Genomic DNA, 24,353 nt, shown 5'->3' with positions numbered 1-24,353 from the left:
TTGAAAATAACTAACAGTCAGTGGCTTTTCTAGACAGCACATTTTTCAGCTGTCAGATGTCTGCCAATAGATTGCTTCAAAGACACAGGTGAAAATTGGGTGTGTATGTGGGGGGGGCACTTACTGGTGAACCAGGCACCTAAATACACCTGCAGTAATGCAGGGGGCTCTCTTAGAGAACCTCTATTATTAAAGGTTTCAGAGTAACAGCCGTGTTAGTCTGTATTCGCAAAAAGAAAAGGAGTACTTGTGGCACCTTAGAGACTAACCAATTTATTTGAGCTGTAGCTCACGAAAGCTCATGCTCAAATAAATTGGTTAGTCTCTAAGGTGCCACAAGTACTCCTTCTCTATTATTAAAGTTGCCTGACACGTCCAGTTATAATCCCATGTTTTCAGTTTGCTTTTGTAACTGTCAAACTTTAACTTCTCAGGCTAAATTTTTCCATGCTTACTCTGCTTCAGGTTGAATTTTTCTTTGCTAAAGATGTATATTGGTTAGTCTCTAAGGTGCCCCAAGTACTCCTTTTCTTTTTGCGAATACAGACTAACATGGCTGCTACTCTGAAACAAAAAGAGTGTGGTCATTTTTAATAAAGAGGCAAGGGGAAAATAGGTAGTTTTAACAATGCTAACCCGTTTTTCTTGCTGTTTCTTTGAAGACCTCTGTCACCTCAGAGGTTTGGAGCAAGATCTTGAAATTTGTCAAGGGGATAGTCTTGGAGTCAGAGAGATGCCTTGTACTGTCCCCATGAAAATTTGGCTAGATTGGCCAAGTTATAAACCATGAAAAAAATCACCATTTGAACATATACAGAGGAGCATGTCTTACTGCTAAAAATCTCTGAACATTTCAGCTGCACTGAGCATGCCACAGACACTTTAACTCCAAAAGCCACCTTAGGCTGCTCTAAATTATGTCAGAGACTATTTTAATTACCAGCCAACCAAATTACTGAGTGTAGAAAGGTGTCTTAGAGCCACCACACCTTCATCACTTTTCATCTGTACTACAGCAATGCAATACACTTGGACATAAAACCTTCAGCGCTTAGGGTACTGCAGTTCAGACAGGGCCCTGCAACACATCTCATCTGTAACCTGGGGTACCGCAAGCACATCAGTTCTGTCCTCCACTCCCTATACTGGCTTCCATAGAATACTGAAACACATGGGCCTTATTGTCAAGGTGCTCAATGGACTGGATCCATCGTATATAAAAAAATCGACTGAAGCTCTGGGATGAAGATCTTAGTCAACAGTTTTGCTCCTATGGGACAATGGAACTTTCTACCATCGGGGTAAAGCTCACTTGTGTGGAAGATGGATTTCTCTGGGGCTGATCTGAGACTATAGAATTAATTCCCACTGGAACTAAGGACCATCACAAACCTCAGCACCTTCCACTACGAGTGCCAGACATGTTTCTTTGACCTTGCCATCTCTAACATCCACATGCCACGCGTGCTCACCACCTCTAATCAACAAAATGTTCTGCTACACATACAGTTTTCTGGGGAGAGGATGAGAGAGAGAGAACAAACTATGTGTAACCAATATTGGTCACATTGCTTAATGCACTACTGGAAGGATGTTGAGATAACTGGGGTAGGAATCAGCAACCTTTGGCACATGGCCCACCAGGGTAAGCCCCCTGGCCAGCCGGTTTGTTTACCTGCCATGTCCGCAGGTTTGACCGATCACGGCTCCCACTAGCAGTGGTTTGCAGCTCCAGGCCGATGGGGGCTGTGGGAAGTGGCGGCCAGCACAGCCCTTGACCCGCGCCGCTTCCCAAAGCCCCCATTGGCCTGTAGCTCACGAAAGCTTATGCTCAAATAAATGTTAGTCTCTAAGGTGCCACAAGTCCTCCTGTTCTTTTTGCATGATTCAGATATTCTTAGGAAAAAAATTCTACTAGGAAATGACACCTCTTTTTTTTTTTTTTTAAATAAAAACAACCCCTCCCAGTTTTTTGCCACTGGCAGATTAACCCTGAGAAGTTGAGGGTGGATAAAAGTTAAATTTGTCCGAGAAGAACAAACAAAAAAAAAACTGATGTAGAGCCCTAATACTGCTTGTGTATTTGGAGGATGAGGATGGAGGGGAGTTGGTTTAGCCACAAACTTTAGTTTGATTCCGGTTTTGTTCACTGCATATGGCAGAAGAAGGTGGAGCAACAGTTTTGCTTCCTAAAGCAGATGATGGCCCCTTCTCTGTCTCTCTCTCCTTCCCCTATTTGCTCTGCTCAGGTTTGGTCTTCAACAGCTGTCTCTAGTAGTTTCAAGGGAAGGGATCATACTGAAACAACTTGGGTGATATGTTATTACAGCAAAAGTGTGTGCAAAATTGTATACATGTCTACAAATGCACTTTACAGAGACAAGCATTTCCAGATTAACTTCAGTCTTCTCCGTGGCATCAGACTCCAGCTTCTTTGCATTCGTGAAGAGACTGGCACTGTAAAAAAGTTTGGATGCCTATTTTTTCCTGTTTGTCATTTTCTTCAAATTAAGAAATGCATTTCTGCTATAAAACACCTTGTTTTCTGCAACAGTGAGTGGCAGCCTGATCAGCATATGGTTGGAGATAGGAAGCCATAAATCAACTAAACTCAGTTTACCCACTCATTTGCACTTGTGTTTTTTTTAAATAAAAATTAATATGGTTAAATTTAAGTACCTCCTCAGATGAATAGTGAAAGCCTTTCCGGATTAGTTGTACTGCCGCTTCTCACATAGGGGTGAACTGAGCCCTAAAGTAATGTTTATAGTAGTATGTAATAGGTTTTTATTTTTATAGAGTAGTAATTGTACTTTGCACTTAAGATCACCAAACAGCAGATAGCTTAGACTGTGATCTTCTCAGTAGGGCCTGAGGGTGAAATCCTGACACTTCTGAAGTCAGTGGCAAAACTCCCATTGACTTCTGTGGGGTCAGGATTTCACTTATAGTCTGCAGCCCTTACTCTTTTTAAAACAACGAGGAATCCTTCTGGCACCTTAGAGATAGACAGATTTATTTGGGCATAAGCTTTTGTGGGCTAAAATCCAATTTTATGCCCAAATAAATGTTAGTCTCTAAGGTGCCACAAGGATGCCTCATTGTTGCTGATACAGACTAAAACGGCTACGACTCTGAAACTTGTACTCATGTTAAGTGTCACATTGACCTTAATGGGACTTCTTGTGCCAGTGAGGTCTAGTCACTCTGAGTGTGGGTAGCAGAAATGGGCCTCTATTATTCAAATTCCTTGTTCCCTTGCTGTACAAATCACGTTTTCGTCTGATTCCTCCACATTTATTCATAGTGGGAAATACCTTACTCATGAAATCAGAGTCTGCTTCAGGAATAAGATACTGCTCAGCTTGAAAATTTTCCCCCGCCCCTAACAAAAATGTTAATTTATCAGATCAGCTGAAAGGGTAAGGAACCTGGGACTATAACTTAGAGAGAGCTTCCATATTATTTAACTCATAATTGATATAATTCAAAGTAAAATTTCACAGCGCAGTCTGTTCTAAGACTAAAAATGCAGGAGGGGAGTCAGAAAAAGGAACAGTGACCTGTTTCTGCCCGGTTTCGAACCGGTGACCTTTTGCGTGTTAGGTGAACATGATAACCACTACATTACAAAAACCCAACTTGAACATATCCTTCGCGTGGTCGTTATTATACTTTATGTAGTGTGTGGTTGTGTATTATTAACAGTTTGGTGTGTCACAGGGCTTCTCTTTTTTTGCTACAGACTTTGCCTAATGCACAGGAATGTTTTCTCTAGCTACAGAAGCTACCTAATGCGATGTCTAGATCTGTGGCCTTCCTGCTCACAAAGCAGTCAGGCCCCCACCCAAGGCTGACACAGCACAGAGTGCATGTGACACAGTGACCTGGCTCGGTCAGGATCGCTAGTGCATTTGAGTTCAAAGTGCTGTCCAGAGCAGTCACAATGGAGCACTTTGGGATAGCTCCTGGAGGCCAATACCATTGAATTGCATCCACACTACCCCAAATTCAACCTGACGATGTCGATTTCAGCGCTAATCCCCTCGTTGGGGAGGAGCACAGAAATCGATTTTAAGAGCCCTTTAAGTTGACAAAAATGGCTTCGTTGTGTGGATGGGTGCAGGGTTAAATCGATCTAACGCTGCTAAATTTGACCTAAACTCATAGTGTAGACCAGGGCTAAGACCCTCCAATCTAGATGCACTTTAAATGTTGACCAGTCACTATAGATTTTTTTCTTTAAGAGCTCTTACTTGGAGAGGGCTTAGATTTTTTTTATCTTTGATTGGCTTCATAGAACCAGTATGTATAGAGGAAAGGTAGATCATTTGATATTGGACAAATCCTGAATTTTCTGTGGTCCGATTCATTTACAAATCTGTCTATATAATCTACGTAAGGAATTTCTGTTTTATAAAGCTCTGTCTTCTATAGTGCCAGAATGAAGTCACAAAAAATGTCCCATGTTAAGAAGGTATCCAGTTATTTACATGCAAGACATTACTGCCCCTGTACTGTGTAAAGTGTCTTAGAATACATTATTGGAGTTGGAATGTTTAGCTGATAAAGTACACATTTTTCACTTTCATGGCTGCCATTTTAGTCTAACCTGCAGTCCTAATTGAAATGAATTTAGTGGTTTGAGCCTAGTCCCTAGTGAACAATAGCCCACATTACAAAAACACCAAACGCACACAAAGCTGTCAGTTTCTGCTCAAGAGACACTCAGGACTGGGCAAACATGGAGGCAGAATTACCTCACACCCTCAAGAGTGATTTTTTCCAGGTGAAGATTGAGGTCATTCTCAAGGAATAGGGAAAAGCTTGCATTGTGCATTTGGTCTGTGCATAAACCAGTGAGATCAGTTTCTAGTATTGCTATTATAGGCTCAGTGTTCACTTTGGATAGAGAATTTGTAATTTGGGATTTTTTAGAAAATATTTGTTCTCATCTGAGCTCACCTGAGGTACATTTACAATTTACATGTATGGTAGTCTGCTACGACTTGCATATGAGCAAGGATTATCATCTGGGAATACAGTAGAAATAATATATACTATGCAGGAAATTCTGGCCCCATTGCAGTCGATGGGAGTTTTGTAATTTATTTCATATATACACACACCTCAAATAGTTGGAGGTGGCATCCATATGATAAATTGGAGAGATGTGATAAATATATTTATTCATGCTACTTATCACATTCTTTGACCTTTCAAAGCCCTGAAAAGTTTCAAGCAGCAGCTATGTTTTAAAATCAATCTGTCACAAAATTGTTTATTCCCTCTCTCCACCAAATCAGGGCTTGAATTATGCTGGTTCACACCAGATCAGCAGACTCACTTTTATTTTTTAGACTTCCATTTTGTTCTCCAGAATGTCAGGTTTCATTTTTTTTTTAAAGTAAGAGCTTGTCTACACAGTAGACTGGAACTGAAGTAGTTATATTGCTTTTTAATTAATATCTTCAGTTATTTCAATGGAAGTTTATGTGAGGACCCTCTTATTTTGGAATAACAGTACCTTATTTTCATATAATTTATGTTGTTAAAAATCAGGATTGTACCAAAATAATAGAGGTGTTGCATTACATTTGACTTGGTTACTTGCTATGTATGTTATCCAGTTGCTATGCAGACAAGCCCTAAATCTCTAGTTCTTATGATTGCAAGAAAAAATAACAATTAAGTGTGACATGAATGAAATTTTTTCTGCCTGAATCTGCAGAGAACCTGAAACAATATATCTGAAAAATGTAAACTACCTTGTTTGTCAATGGGATAATAGTTCAGATACCCAATAATAGTAATTTAAATGTCATCAATGTTAACTATTTCACTGTTGTCAAAATGTGGACTACAGGAGAAGGAAGGATCATAAATCTGCACCATCTGGTGGGAATAATCTAGGGATGGGAATGCCCTTTGTGAGCAGATTACCAGTCTCCTAGACTTTTTTGCTTCTTTTTGCTTTTTCATTTTGTAGTCAAATTGCAGAAATCTGTTTTTAAAAATCATTTTGGATATTTTTGTAAATTAAAAATTGAAATCAGCCTGAACATATATAGTTGGTTCTATTGCTAGCAAGGCATAAATGTGAATCTGTTGTGTATACTTGTTGCATTTGTGGTTGCCTTTAGTAAATCTCTGTCGTGGTTTTACTTCCTCTCTCCCTCGCCAAGATTTCTTTTGACCTAGCAGAATATACTGCTGATGTTGATGGAGTTGGCACTTTACGGCTTCTAGATGCTGTTAAGACCTGTGGCCTTATCAACTCTGTGAAGTTCTACCAAGCCTCAACCAGTGAACTTTATGGGAAAGTGCAAGAAATACCACAGAAGGAGACTACACCTTTTTATCCCAGATCTCCGTATGGTGAGTTTTCGAGTGTGTGCATCTGTGCACACTCTGTTCCTCATGTCTCAGGGCTGACGTCATTTGGGTATGAGATTAAAGTAAAGATAGAACAAAAGTGACTAGACATGTTGAGAAGCATACCTTTATGAATTACTAAATAAAAAGTATTTGCTGCCATTGCCTGAGGGTTGGAAATTACCATCTCACTTCACAAAACCTTGTTCATTCAGATCTGGAGCGGAGACCTCTTTAAACGGGTGAGAGGGAGGGGTGATTCCTTCTTAGTGAAGAAGTGTAAGATAGCACTGAAGTGATAAGGTTTCATAATTTTTGTTGCCTGAATGAATATTTCCCAAGAGCTCACTTCTCTCATGAACTAAGTTGAAACACTTATTAAAGCAATGTGCTTAGAATACTACAGTGATAAAGTTTCAAATCAATTTAAGTGTTAAGGCACCAGATTTTCTTTTATTCCCCCAACGTAATTTTTTTTATTAGCAGAGGTCACCACCATGGCGTATTTCACACGCTCTAACTGTGTTAATTATATTGTAAAAGAAAAAGTGCTATGCTTGAGTGTGCATAGGAAAACAAGTGAAAGGTGCCTTCTTAACACTTCCTAGCCAGGACTATGGCTCTGCAGAAAGGAGTGTTTTCTCATTCAGTTGCTGTTTATTGGGCTGGCTTTTTTTATGGTGAACTATGGCACACTGAGAGAATTAATCAAACCCTAGTTCATCTTTCTATAAAGAAGTGCATTTCTTTTAGAGTGGGTCTGGGTGTGGTTGTATTATGTAATATTTAAATTATTTTTGTAGGAGCAGCCAAACTGTATGCCTACTGGATTGTGGTGAACTTCAGGGAGGCCTACAATCTCTTCGCTGTGAATGGCATCCTCTTCAATCATGAGAGTCCCAGGAGAGGTGAGAAAATCTTTGAAAAACTCTATTGCCGCCCTGTTGTACGTCTGAACAGGAAAAATGGAGCAGTATATCCACAGGTTTAATTTACATTTACCAGTGTTCTGAAGCAGGGATGTCAAACTCTTTGCCTGCTTGATGTGTTTAGTTGGCCCCGTGACAGATTTAGTCTGCATAGTGCAAGTTTTCATTTGCAAACTTAAATATCCATTTCTAGTCCTTTTGGTTTAGGAGGTAGTCCTCTTCATATGAACCAATGTAACAGTGTCCTACGCAGATTGAAACAACATCTGTAAACTTCATTATTCATCTTGATGGGTATGGAAACTCTAAAGCCTAAATCAGACATTTTAAGGGGAAGGTTTTCTTTAGGGTAGGCAATTGCACTTAACAGACACAGTTTCAGGCACTTGGGCATTGCATTTGCACTCAAATACTATAAGGGGATAGGAATAGTAGTATTTCTAAATTCATAAGATATATTTATGCTGGTGTGCGTGGCAATATATGGATTGTAAACCAGCTGCAATATTTTCTGTGAAGGTCCTTACACATAGCTTTAAAATGCCTTTCCATTTGATTCCAGTTAGTCCTTGATAGCAATGCCTGGGAATAGAATACAAATGATCTTATGTTCCATTTAATAAACCCTTTCCAGTGCATCATAAACAATTAATATTTGTCTTAAGTGTGAGTTATAAATCAGTTAGTTTAGTTCCCTCTCATTTTATACTGATGAATTTCCACTAATCGTAATCTAGTAGAGCTTTAACTATGCACTGTAAATGAAAGCTGAATTAACACATGAAAGTAGCTTCTTGCTTCAGAAACCTTTTTTTGCAGCCTGTTTATAATGAAAAGTAAATTCAAATTATTCTTTCAGTGGTTTCAGACGAGTATTTCACTTGTGTGTGTGCGCCCAGCGCACTAAAGCTGGAGAACTTTGCCTAGCAGCATCCACAGTGCCTGTAGCCCTAGCCCCTGGCTATCTAAAGGTGGCTTCACTCTGGACAACCCTCTGCCCCCTACAGGTCCTTCTTATCATCTATGGCTAGGGTTAGTTTGTTCTGAGTGGTGTTTTACCTCATGCTTTCAGTCTGTCTTCTGAGATTTCTAGTTGTATACAGTTGTCAGTTTGTTAGTGTGGTTAAATAGTACCTTTTTGTTTAGTTTTAGTTTTTAGTAGGTAGTTTGCTCTCCTGAGTGGTGCCCTCGCCAAGGTTTAAGCATTGTTCAATGTGTGGGGTGGCTCTTCCCAACATTGACTCCCACCAGAGGTATTTTCTGTCTCTGGGAGAAGGGTGCTTCCTCTGCAAGTCATTCAAGAGAAGAATGCGGGCGGTGAGGGGCTTGTGCCTGAAAGCAGCACCTCTTGGAGCAGGCCACTAAGCTCACTTCAGCACTGAGGGACTCCGCTGATTGATTGGCTCCCCTTTGGTGTTGTCAAGTGACGTTGCTGTGCGTTCGAGGACTGGTGCCTCCTCTAAGAGGAGGAAGGTTCATTTGCCTTTCCCAGGTCCTCTGAGAACCCATTCCAGGATTTAAGAGGATTGCTGATGGCACCATGGTGGTTCTGACATGTGGGATGCAGCTGATCCATCTAACTGCTCCTCAGTACTGCATCTTGACCAGTGGGTGTCTGTACTATCAACTCTGGTACTGGCTGTCGGACATCCGTTGAGTCTAGTAGCAGTGACATCGGTGTCAGCAATAACTGTCATATGAGGACTTCCAGGGCTCCTTGGGATCTGATTTAGGGGCATCTTTCTCCACCCCCTCCCCCTCTAAGCACTGCTTTTGAAAGCATTTTAGACCGTTCCTGGATCACTATTGGTACCCGACGGGCACTGCTCCCATAGTAGGGAAAGTAGCGGCTAGCTCAGTACCCAGTGGCTTCCTTGAAACTCTTGGGACATCCTTCAGTCCATGAGATCCCGCTCTTCAACACAGTCCAGGATAAGTTCACTGGTCCTAGTTGCCTCCATTTCAGAGGCTGATGTCGTCCCTCCTGAGCTGGTTCAGCCTGATCCTCTTGTATAAGAGCTAGTTCCCCTGTAAGAGCCTCCATTAGTACCATATCCTGCTGCTTCTTCATCACCGGAGTACGGGACTCTGCTTCTCCTGTGCCTGAAGATTTTAAGGCATATCAAGACCTCCTGAAGTTTATGGCTTCCGCCTTGAGCATCCCCACTGAGTTTGTACAGGAGCACACGTGTAAGTTTTGGATATTCTGCTGTCATCAGCTCCAGGGAGGTGGCTCTCCCGATAAATGAAGATCTCTTGGAGCCTGTGAAGTCCCTATGGAACACTCCAGCTTCATTGCCTGCCACTGCGAATCGTTCTGAGAAACGTTATGTTCCCATCGGAGGCTTTGTGTGCTTCTATTCCAACTCAGCTTCTAACTGTCTCGTGGTAACCGCAAAAAATGACAGATCACAGCAGGGGAGGTATATGTCCACATCTAAGGACAACAAATCAAAGAGGCTAGATTTGATAGGGCGAAAAACTCATAACACTTCATCTTTACAGATGCGCATCATGAGCAAGTAGGTACTGCTATGCATATATGACCTTTGTCAAATGGGACACTGTATCCAAATTCATGGATAAGCTGCCAGAAACCTCCAGGGAAGAGTTTAAGGTGTTCATTTTGGAGGGTTGTGTTGTGGCCAAAACTTCGTTGCCGTCAACTTTGGACATGGCAGATGCTTTGGACAGAGTTATGGCTTCAGCTATGTTCCTGAGGAGGGCTTCATGATGGCAGAATTCTGATATAGCTCTGGATGTGCAGCAAACTACAGAGGACTTACTTTTTTGTGGTTGGTTTTTGTTCTTAGACAAAACTGACGAGACCCTGCATTTGTTTAAAGACTCCCAGGCTTTATGTTCGTTGGGAGTTTATATCCTGGCTACAAAGAGGTGCCACTAAGGCAGTCACTAAGGCAGTCAGCAGCAATATCACTCACAGCGTTTCTTCCGACTGCCCTCCTTCCCTGAGAAAGCAGGACTTCCCCAGGAAGTCTCATGTCCCAGAGAGGAACGTCTTCTGGCTCTAATTTTAGTCACTCAGCTCATCATCCACCAGCACAGAGCAAGCAGCCATTTTGACTTTCAGGTCCCAGGTAGCACTCCAGTTGTGACCTCCCTACCCCTATGCCCTTGGTTTTGGGGATAAGTTGTCTTGCTTTTATGATACTTCGGATTCAGCAATCATGGACACATGGGTCCTAGGCACTGAGACTGAGCTTTACCATTCAATTCCTGAACATCCCTCCCCTCCACCCTCCTACCCTATCTCCCTTCAGGGACCTGTCTCCCATAAGTCACTGTTCCTTCGCCAGGTCCAGATTCTACTTGCAGTGGGAGCTGTATAGGAGGTCCCTCTGCAGCAACAGGGAAGGGGATTCTATTCTCTGTTCTCCACAACCTCATCAAACGTGAAATTCTGGATCGTCACCCTAGCAATTGCTCTCCCTGCATTTAATCACAACAACTGGTTTGCTACCCTGGATTTTCATGTGGTGATTCTCACAATCCACAGGAGGTTTCTGAGGTTTGTTGTGGCAGGTCAGCGCCATCAGGACACCGTGTTTTCCTTTGTTCTGTTCTTGGCTCCCCACAATTTTACCAAGTGCATGACCCTGGTGACAGCATACCTCAGGAAGAGGGGAATTCATATCTTCTCGTACCTGGATGACTGGTTAGTGAGAGGTAAGTCCAAAGGAGTCCTCTATCCTGTCCAATGCATGTCTAAGTCTCTTAGATTGTCTGACCCTCATCCTAAACAAGGGACAATCGACTCTAGTACCAACTCAAAGAATCGAGTTCATTGGGGCCCTTCTAGATTCTATGAGTTTTTGAGAATGAGAGCTAGAAGTGGTTAAATGAAATCAATTACATACAGTAATGGTAAAGTTCTTGGTTCAGGCTTGCAGCAGTGATAGAATAAACTGCAGGTTCACATCAAGTCTCTGGAATACATCCACAGCTGGGATGGGTCATCAGTCCTTGGTTCAAAGCTTCAGTGTAACAAAATTCCTCCAGAGGTAAGAAGCAGGATTGAAGACCAGATGGAGGAGGTGCAGCTTTTTATAGTCTTTTGCCATGTAGTCTCTATTTTCTTTGTTTCAAAGACAAGCTGTCCATCACATGGCATGGAAAAACCTCAGAATTCTGTCCTTAGACATGTCCCTGCATGCCTTGCTGAGCCCCAAGGCGTGTCTGCCTTCTCTCAATGGGTCAATTGTATAGCTGATGGTCCTTAATGGGCCATGAAGCAGGCTAGGCAGAGTTGACCCCAACTTGTCTGAGGCATCACCCAGAAGCATCGGATAAGTTTGAAATACAGACAGTATAGAGCCAATATTCATAACTTTAACTACAAAAATGATACACACATATAGACAGCATAATCATAACCAGCAAACCATAACCTTGTCTGAGACACCTTATTTGACCCCTGTCATAAAAATAAAGGGAAGGGTAACTACCTTTCTGTATACAGTGCTATAAAATCCCTCCTGACCAAAGGCAAAACCCTTTCACTTGTAAAGGGTTAAGAAGCGAAGGTAACCTCACTGGCACCTGACCAAAATGACCAATGAGGAGACAAGATACTTTCAAAGCTGGAGGTGGGGGGAAACAAAGGGTTTGTCTGTCTGTGTGATGCTTTTGCCGGGAATAGATCAGGAATGCAGACTCAGAACGTCTCTAAAGTTAGTAAGTAATCTAGCTAGAAGTGCGTTAGATTTCCTTTTGTTTAATGGCTGATAAAATACGCTGTGCTGAATGGAATGTATATTCCTGTTTTGTGTCTTTCTGTAAGTTAAGGTTTTGCCTAGAGGGATTCTCTGTTTTGAATCTGATTACCCTGTAAGGTATTTACCATCCTGATTTTACAGAGGTGATTCTTCTACCTTTTCTTTAATTAAAAGTCTTCTTTTAAGAACCTGATTGCTTTTTCCTTGTTCTTAAGATCCAAGGGTTTGGGTCTGTGTTCACCTGTACAAATTGGTGAGAATTTTTATCAAGCCTTTCCCAGGAAAGGGGGCATAGGGCTTGAGGAGATATTTGGGGGGAAGACGTCTCCAAGTGCGCTCTTTCCCTATTCTTTGTTTAACACACTTGGTGGTGGCAGCATACGGTTCAAGGACAAGGCAAAGTTTGTACCTTGGGGAAGTTTTTAACCCAAGCTGGTAAGAATAAGCTTAGGGGGTCTTTCATGCAGGTCCCCACATCTGTACCCTGGAGTTCAGAGTGGGGAAGGAACCTTGACAACCTCCTTTATACAAGATTTGGTGCCACTACAGGACCTTGGTTGCAACCATGTTCTGTATGGTCCGAGTTCAAGTCAATAACGTGACGCCCATAGACCTGGTTCGTTGGGAGCTGAGGTACATAATCTTTTAGCGTTGTTTACACTGCTTTTGTTTATGCTGCACAGAAAACTTCCCACTGATATCAATTCAGAACTATTGTACATTAAATATACTAAAAATCCCCAAAGGTCATTGCTGAATCTGAGCCTAAGACAAAACTAGATTTGCTTTAACTAGTGTGTAGTGTGAGGGGAAATTTTTGTTAAAAAATACTCAGTTAATCAGGTGGATTGATTTTAAATCAGAGATTTAAAACATCAATTTTAATTGTGTATTGCATTTGTACGTTAGTTATTTTATGAAAGAAAGGTTGATTCTTATTGGTTGGTAACAGCGTTAATTTGCAACTAAATATAGTCTGTACACTAAACTTGGTACTACTTTTTGCTAACCAGGAGAATACACTATATCTTTATTAAATAAATAAATATTTATTTATTTATTTAAGCAGTTATGTAGTTTAATTTACATTTATTCAGATCCTTAATTTTTACTTTTTTTATTATATTAAAAATGTCAAATTATACATTTATTATATACTAGATGGTTCATTTTTATTTCCAAGCTCTATTTGTATGAAAATTCAAATTCAATTAAAGATTCACAAAGATAGGAATTTTTTCTATTAAGTAAAACTACCTTAAGTGTTCTGTATAACTAAGAAAACATGTTTATCAAAACATGTTTTGCCTTTAAAAACTAAGTGAATTATTAAACAGTTAAATTATAAATATTATATAATTATTACTACTCCATCTAGTGCATCATTTTCTAGATCATTCAGTAGGAAAACATGTTTCTCTGACATCAGTCCAGGTGAAGCAGTTGTCATCACACAATTGTTGTATAGCCAGAGGGAAAGGATACAACTGCTCTTTTCTGTGACATCTCTCAGCCATGAAGGAAACTGCTCGGTGTTAGATTGCAGGCTGCTTTTGTCAAAGTACTTGTTGTCAGATTAAAAGGGGAAAAAAAAGAGGAAAAGAAAAGAAATCATAGAATTGAAAAGAGTGGTGGTAGTCTTAGCCATTATATTCACTTTTATTTATTTTATTTGTGATTTGTTTCATGTATTTGACTTACTGTAATGCTTACTTTGGGTGTCTTTGTACTGGTTGTTTTTATTACCTTCTCCATGCCTGTTTCGCCTGCATATCCTAAGAGGGCAGTTGTAGTATGCTGATATCTAATAGGAAGCCCTACAACATGCCAGCTGCCTCTACTGAAGCTCCCATAAGAAGAGCTGGCCATTTTCTCTAACATTTCACTTTTCCATTTGTTTCTCTAACTGGGAAGACAAACTGGCAGATTCCCTCATGTCTTCTGCATAAGTGGAGCCAGTGAGCTCAACCCTACCAAAAAGACAAGAGCTTCAGCTGGACAGCTGATCAGCTTGACTTGGACAGAACTTATTAGAGAACCTGCTGTCCAGTGCTGTTTTTATACACTGAGCTGATCAGTTTATGTGCAGAAGTTTTCATCTTATATAAATATAAAATCTACAAATGTATTCACTATTTGGTTTTAGTAAGCCGTCAGTTTTTATCTGCCCCATGAGTGTTTGCTTTAGCTAAGTTTCAGTGTGTAACAAATATGTTTCAACGAAGGTAGGCCAGTGAGAGGTGTTCTTTCAAGCCTATGGGTAGTAAACATCAATGAAGTAGTTTTGTTACTCATTTCTAAATGGCTTCTTGGTGCACAGGGAGGAGAAGGCGAGTTGGGTCATAATAGTAAATATCATCCACCTAGCCGTATTGAACAGCGAGGCACTACAGCCAGTGTAAAAGCAGTTGCTTCAGACAGGTTTGTGTCATGGAGCAGCCAAGATGACTTCATGTATTTTTAGTTTGCATATTTCAACAGCGAGAGCATACAGTGGCCTAAAGACATAAATTCTTATTGGCTCATGCTCCTTATTATGGGCCTGATCCTGAGAAGTCATCTGTGGAGGTGCATTCTTACAACAGCAGAGAGTCAAACTTCAATAAAACTAAATGTGAGCATAAGGGTCTGACTGCACAGACTGCTTTGTAGGAACAGTGACTATATTAATGGAAGATTATCAGACGCTGTCTATCTACCTACCTGTCTAGGTTCATATATGAGCCCTAACAAGGTAGTATCTGAATCAAATATTTTTAAAAAACATGAATCTGGTTAGTCTTACTGCTCAAGAAGCTGATACTGGCTAGGACAAAGCATAATATGCACAGGTGCTGTCCAGCTTCTTGTGAGGGATCACAGGCCTCAAACCCAGGCCCCAGGCAGCGCTCAGGCTACGACTGCCATCCAGCAGCTCACCTTCGGAACTAGGGAAGGGTCCAGGGAAGGGCTAACTTGCAGAGGGCTCTACCCCCAAAGCTCCCGATTCTGGAAACATCCATCCCCCTGATTGGCTAAGAAGTTCTATATGAACCAGGAAGTAACAACAGGAAGTTGTCCGAGCATCTAGCAAAATCCTTAGCTGCGACTACAGACCCTTTCTGCTTACCTGACTCCTGAGCCCTGCATTGCTAATGCTCTTGGTTGCTGCTTTCCTGGCTGCTTCTGGTTCCTGTCTTCCTATCCCAGACCCCCGTCTACTCCCAGTTCATGCCATCCTGCCCTCCTCCAGGTCCCTGATGTGGTCTCTGACTCCTGGCCAAGTACATGACGTTCTCCCCAACTCCTGACCCCTGGCTTGGCACCTGACTCCTTTTCTGATTCTGTCCTTTGCCTGGGTACCTGATGCAGTCTTTGGTTTTGACCCCCTGCTCTGACCACTAGCCCTGACCGCTGCCCACGTCCTTGTCATTGTGCTTTTCTGTCATGTTGCTAACTGTTCATTTTAATCTTGACTTTTATCATCTTTGCTTTTCTAGTACTGGGCCTCTACTGGACAAGAATACTGTGATGTATCATTCCATATTCTTTATGAAAATATGCTTATGATATGAATGACATAACTGGGATATACTTTATTCAAGATGGCTCATATCATTGGAAAGGTTATGATTTACTGAATGCGATTATCCTATTTGTATGCATGTATCATTTCTGTATCTGAAATTAGAAATATTGACTATGTATCTATTTCAACTGTGCTACTATGCCCACTGCCAACGCTTCAGGTACAACAATTTAAAAGCCAGATCGTGTGGATGGCCCATCAACAAGGACAGTGGACTATAAAAGAGCTTAATCTTCCTGTGAATGTGTGGGTCAGCCTGTGAAGAATGGCTACAAGGGCCCTACAGAGTCAGGTGGTCTTGTCACCTGATATTAAAACATTACCTGGGACTTCTTGTAACTTTCCACTGTGAGGGAAGGGGGTCAAAATAGGAAACAAAGGACTCCCACCTTATGCAAATCCTATCCAAGGGTGGGGAGTGAGATAATCCAGGTAGTCATTTCTCCCCTGCGCCCCCTCCCAAGATGATGGCTGGAAATGAGTAAGACTGAACAGGGGGAAAGAACTGGTCCCAGGCTGGAAGGGCATCTGGCCTGTGAAGAAGATTATTAGAACCACATTTAGGGTGAGAACTTGCATGTAACCAGTTTCTTTAGTGTATTAAAGTATTTAGTGCTCCATTTTATTTTCTTAGTAATCTGCCTTGTTCTGTCTGCTATCTCCTTAACTACTTAAAATACACCTGTTACAGTTCATAAATTTATTTCTGGTGTATAATGCAACCCAGTTGATGTGATTTCTAACTTGGGGGGGTCAAGAAATTGTGCATACCCTCTTCCACATTGAGGGAATTGGCAAATATATTATATCTTTAGGTCTGTACTCCAAGGGAGGTGGACATCTGAGTGTTGGAGCAAGTCCCTCAAGCTGAGTCTTCCCAGAGCCGATCAGCAGCTGGGTGTGGCCCTGCCTGTGTGTATGTTAGAGGAGATTTTAAGAGCCTGGCTCAGCAAGACAGGTAAAAGCAGGCCCATGCTGGCAGAACGGGTAGACTCAGTGGTATCTCAGGACATCAGGTGACTTCCCAAGGGGTCCAACCCGTCACATATACACAATCCTTCCTAAGTATGAGTTGGTTTCATTAGGGAAGAAAAAACTTTACAAGTAACTACAGTAACCTGAAACTTCCAAACTAAAGGCCTGATCCTGCAAACACTTACGTGTGCTTAAGTTTACGCATGTGAGTATTCCCATTGATTTCAGTGGAACTACTCACATATTCAAAGTTAGGAACATGTGAACAGTAACTCCTCACTTAATGTTGAAGTTACGTTCCTGAAAAATGCGACTTTAAGCAAAACGATGTTAAGCAAATCCAATTTCCCCATAAGAATTAATGTAAATAGTGGGGGTTAGGTTCCAGGGATTTTTTTTCACCAGACAAAAAACTAATATATACACACAGTATACTTTTTAAACAAACAATTGAATACTGTACACAGCAATGATGATTGTGAAGCTTGGTTGAGGTGGGGAAGTTAGAGGGTGGGATATTTCCCAGGGAATGCCTTACTGCTAAATGATGAACTAGCTTTTGGCTGAGCCCTTGAGGTTTAACACACTGTTGTTAATGTAGCCTCGCACTCTACAAGGCAGCAGAATGGAGGGAGGGGAGACAGCATGGCAGACAGACACACACCCTGTGTGTGAGAGAGAGATGCACATTTCTCCTTTAAGTACGCTGACCCCACTTTTAAGTACACTGCCTTTTTAAGTTAATCGGTAAGCTGAGATGGCAGCTGCTGCCAGGAAGCTCCCTCTGTCCTGAGCCCTGTCATGTCCCCACCCTGCTCTATGGAAGATGAGGTAAGTAGGGTGCAGGAGCAGGGGGGAGGGGGACACCCTGACATTAGCGCCTCCCCCGCACAGCAAGCAGGAGGCTCTGGAGAGCAGCTCCAAGGCAGAGGGCAGGAGCAGCACATGGCAGTGAAGGGAGGGACAGCTGAACTGCCCGGCAATTGATAACCTGCTGGGGAGCGGGGTGCTGATAGGGGGGCTGTCGGTCCACCCTGGTCCAAGCCCCCCCCCCCCCCAATGGAACTGTTATAAGTGGTAGAATGTTTTGTTTTATCCACTTGACATCCTTCTCATAACACAAGGACCAGGGGTCATCAAATGAAATTAATAAGCAGCAGGTTTAAAACAAACAAAAGGAAGTATTTTTTCACACAACGCACAGTCAACCTGTGGAACTCTTTGCTAGAGAATGTTGTGAAGGCCAAGACTATAACAGGGTTCATAAAAGAAGTAGATAAATTCATGGAGGATAGGTCCATCAATGGCTATTAGCCAGGATGGGCAGGGATGGTGTCCCTAGCCTCTGTTTGCCAACAGGGGATGGATCACTTGATAGCCTGTTCTGTTCATTCCCTCTGGGACACCTAGCATTGCCCCCTGTCAGAAGACAGGATACTGGGCTAGATGGACCTTTTGTCTGATCCAGTATGGACGCTCTTATGTTCTTATGTCAATTCAGTTCTGGGAATATGAAATAATAACAATTAGTAATTGCATAGTACATTTCACCTTCATGATACTAATTGTGACTGAAGTACAGGAGCACAACATTTTGTGGGCTTGATTCTCAGTTATGCTACATTTTTTTTTTTGCACTGTTCTGGAAGCATAAAGGTACCTTAAAGTGAGTGGAAAGCCCCCCCGCCCAGGGTATCCCCTGTGCGGGGAGCATCCTTGGCCATTGTAAAGCTGATATAAAGTCTCTACACAAGCCTCTACTCACAGTCCCTGGCATGGGGACCAGGCTGGAGTGCATTGCAGCACAGCTATTCTCCTTTTACCAGGGCCTAAAGAACTTCTGGCAACTCTGGCAGTATTGCGGGAGTTGGGATTTCACAGATAGGACCCTCAGACATTTCTGGAATTTAACACCTTCCAGCCTTGTCTCCACCTCTCATCAGCCCAAGGAGTGAGCAACTGAATTCCCCCATAGCCATCCTATTCCTAGGGCACAACTTTGTTCCTATGCCCTTTCAGTCATCTTAACGTGGCCATCAAAGGGCCGCAGCTACTGTGGCCAGATACCCAATAAAAGGGATTTCATCTGCAACAGCATAGTGACCTACCACATCCCCAGCCACCAACAACAGGTCATCCTGTTATCCCATTAACCTCCCAAATAATTTCACTCTGCCATACTCTCTAAAACAGGAAGACTAATCCTCCCAAAGTTTATCGCAATCTCCACAAATACCTATTTTAAATAATCACAAAGCTGGGTAGACTAGCAAATTTTAAAAAAAAAGAAAGAAATAAAAAATAAATAAAATGGAAATACCTATTTGGCAATGCACTACAATGCAAATCAGTTACCTCAGTGTTCATATTACAGCTTTCTTGTCTGCAAACATTACATAGTAGTTATTATTAAATACTCAGCATTTACCAAGAGCTATTATACAGTCCACTCCAGGTATCACATATTCTAAATCTAAAGGGAATTATGGTATCTCTGGTACCATTATGTGTTAAATATTGACAAATGTCAACTGTTTCTGTTTAAAAAAAAATAGCTAAGGTTAAATATGCTACAAAGTTCCATTGTAATTCTATTCTCTCACTCCTATCTTTCTGAAATAACTAACTCTCTATTGGAACTGAAATTTTCTATGCTTGGTCTCAGCCCAGAAGTGATTTGAATGTGAATGCATGAGAGAGAGAGAGAGGCTGAAAGAAAATGCATTCAACCATTTGAATTATGGGAGACTGAAAAAAAAAAGGCTTTTTGATTCACTGTTTTCTTGAAAACAGCTGTAGAAGAAAACTTCAAACAGAGCATGAAACTGTTCCTCATGAAAAATAATCTCTCGTTTGAGGTTGAAGGATTAATTTAAAAAATTGAGAAGTTTGAAGAAATCAAATGTCACTTCTGAACATGCTGAATAGCATATGGTCAGATTTTGCAAGAGCCTAGTCAAGTGCTGCCCTCAGCATATCACGTTTACCTGAAGGAAATTTTAAGTATCTCATTGAAAACACAGTTGGGCTCGAAGTAAAACCCCAGATCCTAGCATCTCCAAATTTTGGGGAAGTTCCAAACTCTGCAGCTGGCACCTATATCTCCTTTATTCATTTTTGATTATATGTAGTGCCGATAGTCTCAGTCAGGATTAGTGCCCCATTTTGCTAGGCATCATACAAACACATAGTAAGACACAGTGCCTGTCACAACCTGCTTTCAGTCTAAATAAACAAGAAAAAACAACGGTTGGGAGGAAAAGAGAGACGCACAGGAGCGAAATGACTTGTCCGAGGTCATACAACCAGTCAGGCCAGAGCTGGAAAGAAAACCCAGGGGGCAGAGCCTCTGCTTGATGTTTGGAAATGGAAAATTTTCTATCTTGTGTTGAGCTAAATCATTAAACATTCCCAGCAGGCTGTAGTAAGAAAACGCAATTCTAGTCTAAAATCAGATGGTTGTGACCCTTAAATGTGTGGTTCTTTCTGTATATAGACTGATGCATGTAATTTTTTGGTGAAAAGACTATATTTAGGCAAAAACCCTATGCCATCTTGAAATGTTTTAAAATCTAAACAATGGGACAGACTGTCCATTTGTGGCAGTCTCGTACTCTTAATTATGGGTGTATTTTAAGCATTTTGTAACCTCTTTGTTACCACAACATATTTTATTTTAAAGTACATACTGTACATTAAACCTATTTTTCCCACACTGCCACCTGTGAATACATTGCCAACTGTAGTAAAAATGTTTCTGCCTCACCAATCATATTTCATGGATGCTTACAGAGGACTGAAATGCAATTAAATGTTCTCTTGCATTCTTAGGTTCTGACTGGCTGCTGATAGTGATGTCCACAACATGACAAAATACACAGAAGTTTAAAATTACAACCCAGTGAAATAAAAATTAGACTCTTGTGATCTTCAGATATGTCTGAAGATCAGTACTTGACAGGTTACTGGTTTAGATGTGAAGGAGCTACTTGAAGTTTATATTCATTATTCAGCATTTGAATCTGGAATTAGATTCTAACCTTGGACGAATAGAGCCAGTGCGTGCAATGCATCTCTTTCCAGGCTTTTGAGACGAGAGAGGTTCAGAAAGGTAGGCTTTCTTTAGGAGCAAGTGTACTTAATCCAGGTGATATTGATAATCTTGTTGGGTTAAATTATTACCAGATTAAAGTAGAATCTACTCTTTATTATTTGCTTGAATTATTTTTGTGGGTGGGAGGGGATTACATTTGAACTTATTTTCCTGTGTTTATACTTAGAACATAGGAAGGTGCATTTTAACAATCTGAATACATAAGTGAGGAAAAGCAAGGGCAAGTATTACACTTCTAAAGAAGTTAAACTCACTGTATTTATCCTATGTTAGTCTTGCCTGAATAGGTGAAAAACACCCATTTTGAAGAATGAATGTGCTTAAGTAGTTTCAGTAAAGAAGGGACTACTCACATGCTTAATTTTAAGCACATACTTCAGTGTTTTGCTGAATCAGGACCACGGTCAGCTATTCATCTAATTAACCATTTGTACGTACAGATACCTGTTTTTCTTTGTAATCATGGTATTTGTGTACACAAATTATATGTGCACAATTACATGCACCCACCATTGAGAGCCAGGCCAATTGCTATATGTAACTTGAGTAGTGTGTATTCATCAAGACCACGATTTCCACCTCCACCCCCTTCTCTGTGTTAAATCTCTGGGAGTTCTGGGATGCTGAAGGGGAGTAAGAGTACAGAGACTCCCCTTCCACCAACAGGCCGGAGAGCAGGAAGGATTCATGGTACCAGGGGACCCTGCATGTTTGGTGCACCCTAGCCTCAAGTGGGCATGGTCAGCCATTTAGGGGGGATTGTAAAGTCCCCAGTGCAGTGTGGAATGAACAGGCAGGAGGAAGCACATGCTATTGCTTTTCACAGCGGCAGTAAGATGCACTGTCTCATAGTGTGGCTGTTTGCCCTAGCAATTTTATCCTGCCCTTGTTGGAGGGCTCTGGGTACCTGAGTGTGGAGGCTGGCATCATTCTATCTCTCTCCCACCATGGCTCAGGTAAGCAAGGACAGGGTTTTATTATCTTAAATGAAACTAAAGGCATCTTTTCCTTCCTTTTCCTTTATCTTCTTCAGAACTCTGAACATATTGGGTGGGATTTTCAAAAGGGCCTAAAGCAGATTTTTTTAGAACTATCAAGGCCAGAAGAGGGACCACTGTGATCATCTAGTCTTACCTCCTGTATTTACACAGGTCAGAGAACTTCCCCAAAATAATTCCTAGAGCAGATCTTTTACAAAGTCCCAGCGACTTCCAATGAAAATCTTAGCCATTGTGCATATGAGACGAAAAAATGACTCCATTGCTGCCCTTTGTACCTGGCATGGCCTCAGTGAAATGCCAGCATCCCAACTTTAAAAAATGTAATTTCACTGGACACATGCCTGCTTCATTGGTCTTACTACAGTCTAATTCATGAGTTGCATAACAGTACCTTTGGTGTTCCTGTAATGCATTTTTTCTGAGATAATTTTAGTGTCTTCATCTTGTGTTCTTTTTTTCATGCATGTTTAGGAAAAAAAGAAGCAGTTAATTAGTTGACTTGTTCATAAAACGATGCTCTTGAACACGCTCGTCAGCTGGGAAATAAGTTGACAATACAAATAATATATATTTTTTTCTTTAAACTGTTAAAGTTTCATGTTAAAAAATTGCAGCATATAGTGTTACAGTTCATCTTAGTGTTAGCCAGCATAGTGGCAAGATTCTCCCCACAGGCCAGGCAATTTTTAATAAAAACATTTAGAACTAGATTGGTGTAATCGTAACTTGCAAAACTGTGAAATAGAAAGCTTGATTTCAGCTCTTGGTAACAGTGGGCAGATGCTACTTTCCTTTCCAATCCAGTTAGTGGCCTTGCCAATGTTACTAAAGAACTGGCAACAGTTTTGATCTTGCTAGTGAATCCAAGTAATGCAGCCAAAAGAGTGTCAAGAAACTAGCAAACCAATAAGTAACAGCTCATTATTTTATTTAGCCTTCTATCTCTTATAGTGATGTCTCGTCGTTTCAAGAAGAACATCACAGTTGCACTTAAAGGAAAATTAAACTGTATGTTGTGAAACTATGGGATGAAGTAATTCTGGGGTTGAGTTCATTAGTGTGCTGCAGGTATTGCACAACAACATTTTACTTGCAAGTATGTGCAGTGTCTGCCTGTCACTTTGGAGCAGTCAGGATTTAGATCCCTTTCTGGGTTTGGTATTACGGTGACATCATCTGGTTTACCATCACATTTGTAGACTATGATAACTCTCCATGATGGAACACCACAAAGTAGTGTGGCCCAGTTATTCACTCTTTAAAATAGAGAGCGGGGCTGCGGGTGGGGGGGGGGGAGAGGGAGACAGTGAGTGTCTGGGTGTAATTGCTCTTATTTGATAAGCTGTAAAAGGAGCTTGTAAGTTCAGTGAAAGTTGCTGTAAATATTGAATGAATCAAGATTGATTGATTTATTGTTCTAAAGTCGGTCATGTATTTCAAGGTTCATTAAAACTTGCTATCCACCTTATAAGTTGAAGTCAGGGTTCTTTGTTTTTATATTTTTATGAGGGGTACACATTAGTCTTTACTCAAAAAGTCCCAGTATTGCAAAAGGCCCCGAAAGACTTCCTTATCATACTTTTAAATACACTTTTCCTTTAGATTCCTGTGGGGGGAACTTAATTGCATTAATATCCAGCTGGATATTATTTATTTAACTTGCTTGTTGGTGCAGAGACACAAAATAATTTTGGCTCTGAAAATTTGGGGTGTTATTTAAATGTGGCTTTTGTCATGTTTGTTGATCCTGTTGTCTGACACAGTTTTCATCTTAATATTTTCTCTGTTGCTTTAAAAAAAGGAGAAGACTGGGAGAAAAGGTCCCGTTCAGTATCTAAATATGAACAAAATCTGTTTAAAAGAAATGCTCCTCACTAGACAGACAGGTAATATAAATCTGGTTATAACATGTAACAAGCAATGATATTGATGAAGAAATCCATCTAAACGTAACACTTGGTGAAATACTAAAAAAAAAAAAAACCCAAAAAGCAACAACAAAAACCTTTTCAACATCATTTCACACACTTATCAAGGATATTATTTACTTATTCTACACACTTAACAATTTCACTATTTTCTAAAATAATACTCTTATTTTCTTTTTCCTAATCAGAGTGCACACTTATTGTGGAATTATTTAAGATCATGTGCAATGGCAATTTTAGTAATCTGGTTTCACTGGATTTTATTGTATGTCTTTTTCATATCTGGACCATTAATATGGAAATTGTTCTCAGACATATGTTGTTTAACAGCAGATGCTGGATTTACAGTTGTAGATCACATTTATGTTGTTTTGTTCTCATTTCCATGAGGTTTCCTGCTATATACTTTTTTCCAGCAAAAAAAAAAAATCATGAACATCTGCTGACTTATCCAGAGAACCGGATCTTTAATATCTAAATTCACCCCGGGGGGGGGGTTGTTTTGTTTTGTTTCGTTTCACATACAAACTAGGCTTTTAAGATGTGTTATTTAGTTTGTTTTAACTTGGATTATTTTTAACTAGAAGCAAAGTCACATATATACAGTGTGCACATTTTTGCTGGTACACTTGCCTCTCTCCACCGTTAGAATCCAGTCTTTCTCCTTTGGCACACTTGGCAACCACAGTGGTTCAGACAGGATCCTGAGAATCCATCACTCTTTCAT

At 40.8% G+C, this 24,353-nt stretch overlaps 1 protein-coding gene across 2 annotated transcripts in view; it reads left to right on the top strand.

The window, feature by feature from the left end:
* GMDS (GDP-mannose 4,6-dehydratase) overlaps positions 1 to 24,353 on the top strand; it is a 549,352-nt gene that overhangs the window by 218,024 nt on the left and 306,975 nt on the right. For both annotated transcript variants that reach the window (XM_084619255.1, XM_084619256.1), the window contains exons 5-6: positions 6,186 to 6,378; positions 7,179 to 7,283. In XM_084619255.1, the coding sequence (XP_084475381.1) occupies positions 6,186 to 6,378; positions 7,179 to 7,283 (298 nt within the window). The remainder of the gene's footprint in view (positions 1 to 6,185; positions 6,379 to 7,178; positions 7,284 to 24,353) is intronic.

Source organism: Lepidochelys olivacea (assembly GCF_965140295.1).
Source record: "Lepidochelys olivacea isolate rLepOli2 genome assembly, chromosome: 2".
Classification (NCBI taxonomy): Eukaryota; Metazoa; Chordata; order Testudines; family Cheloniidae; genus Lepidochelys; species Lepidochelys olivacea.
Note: the sequence above shows the minus strand (reverse complement) of the source record. Positions and strands in the feature narration are given on the sequence as shown.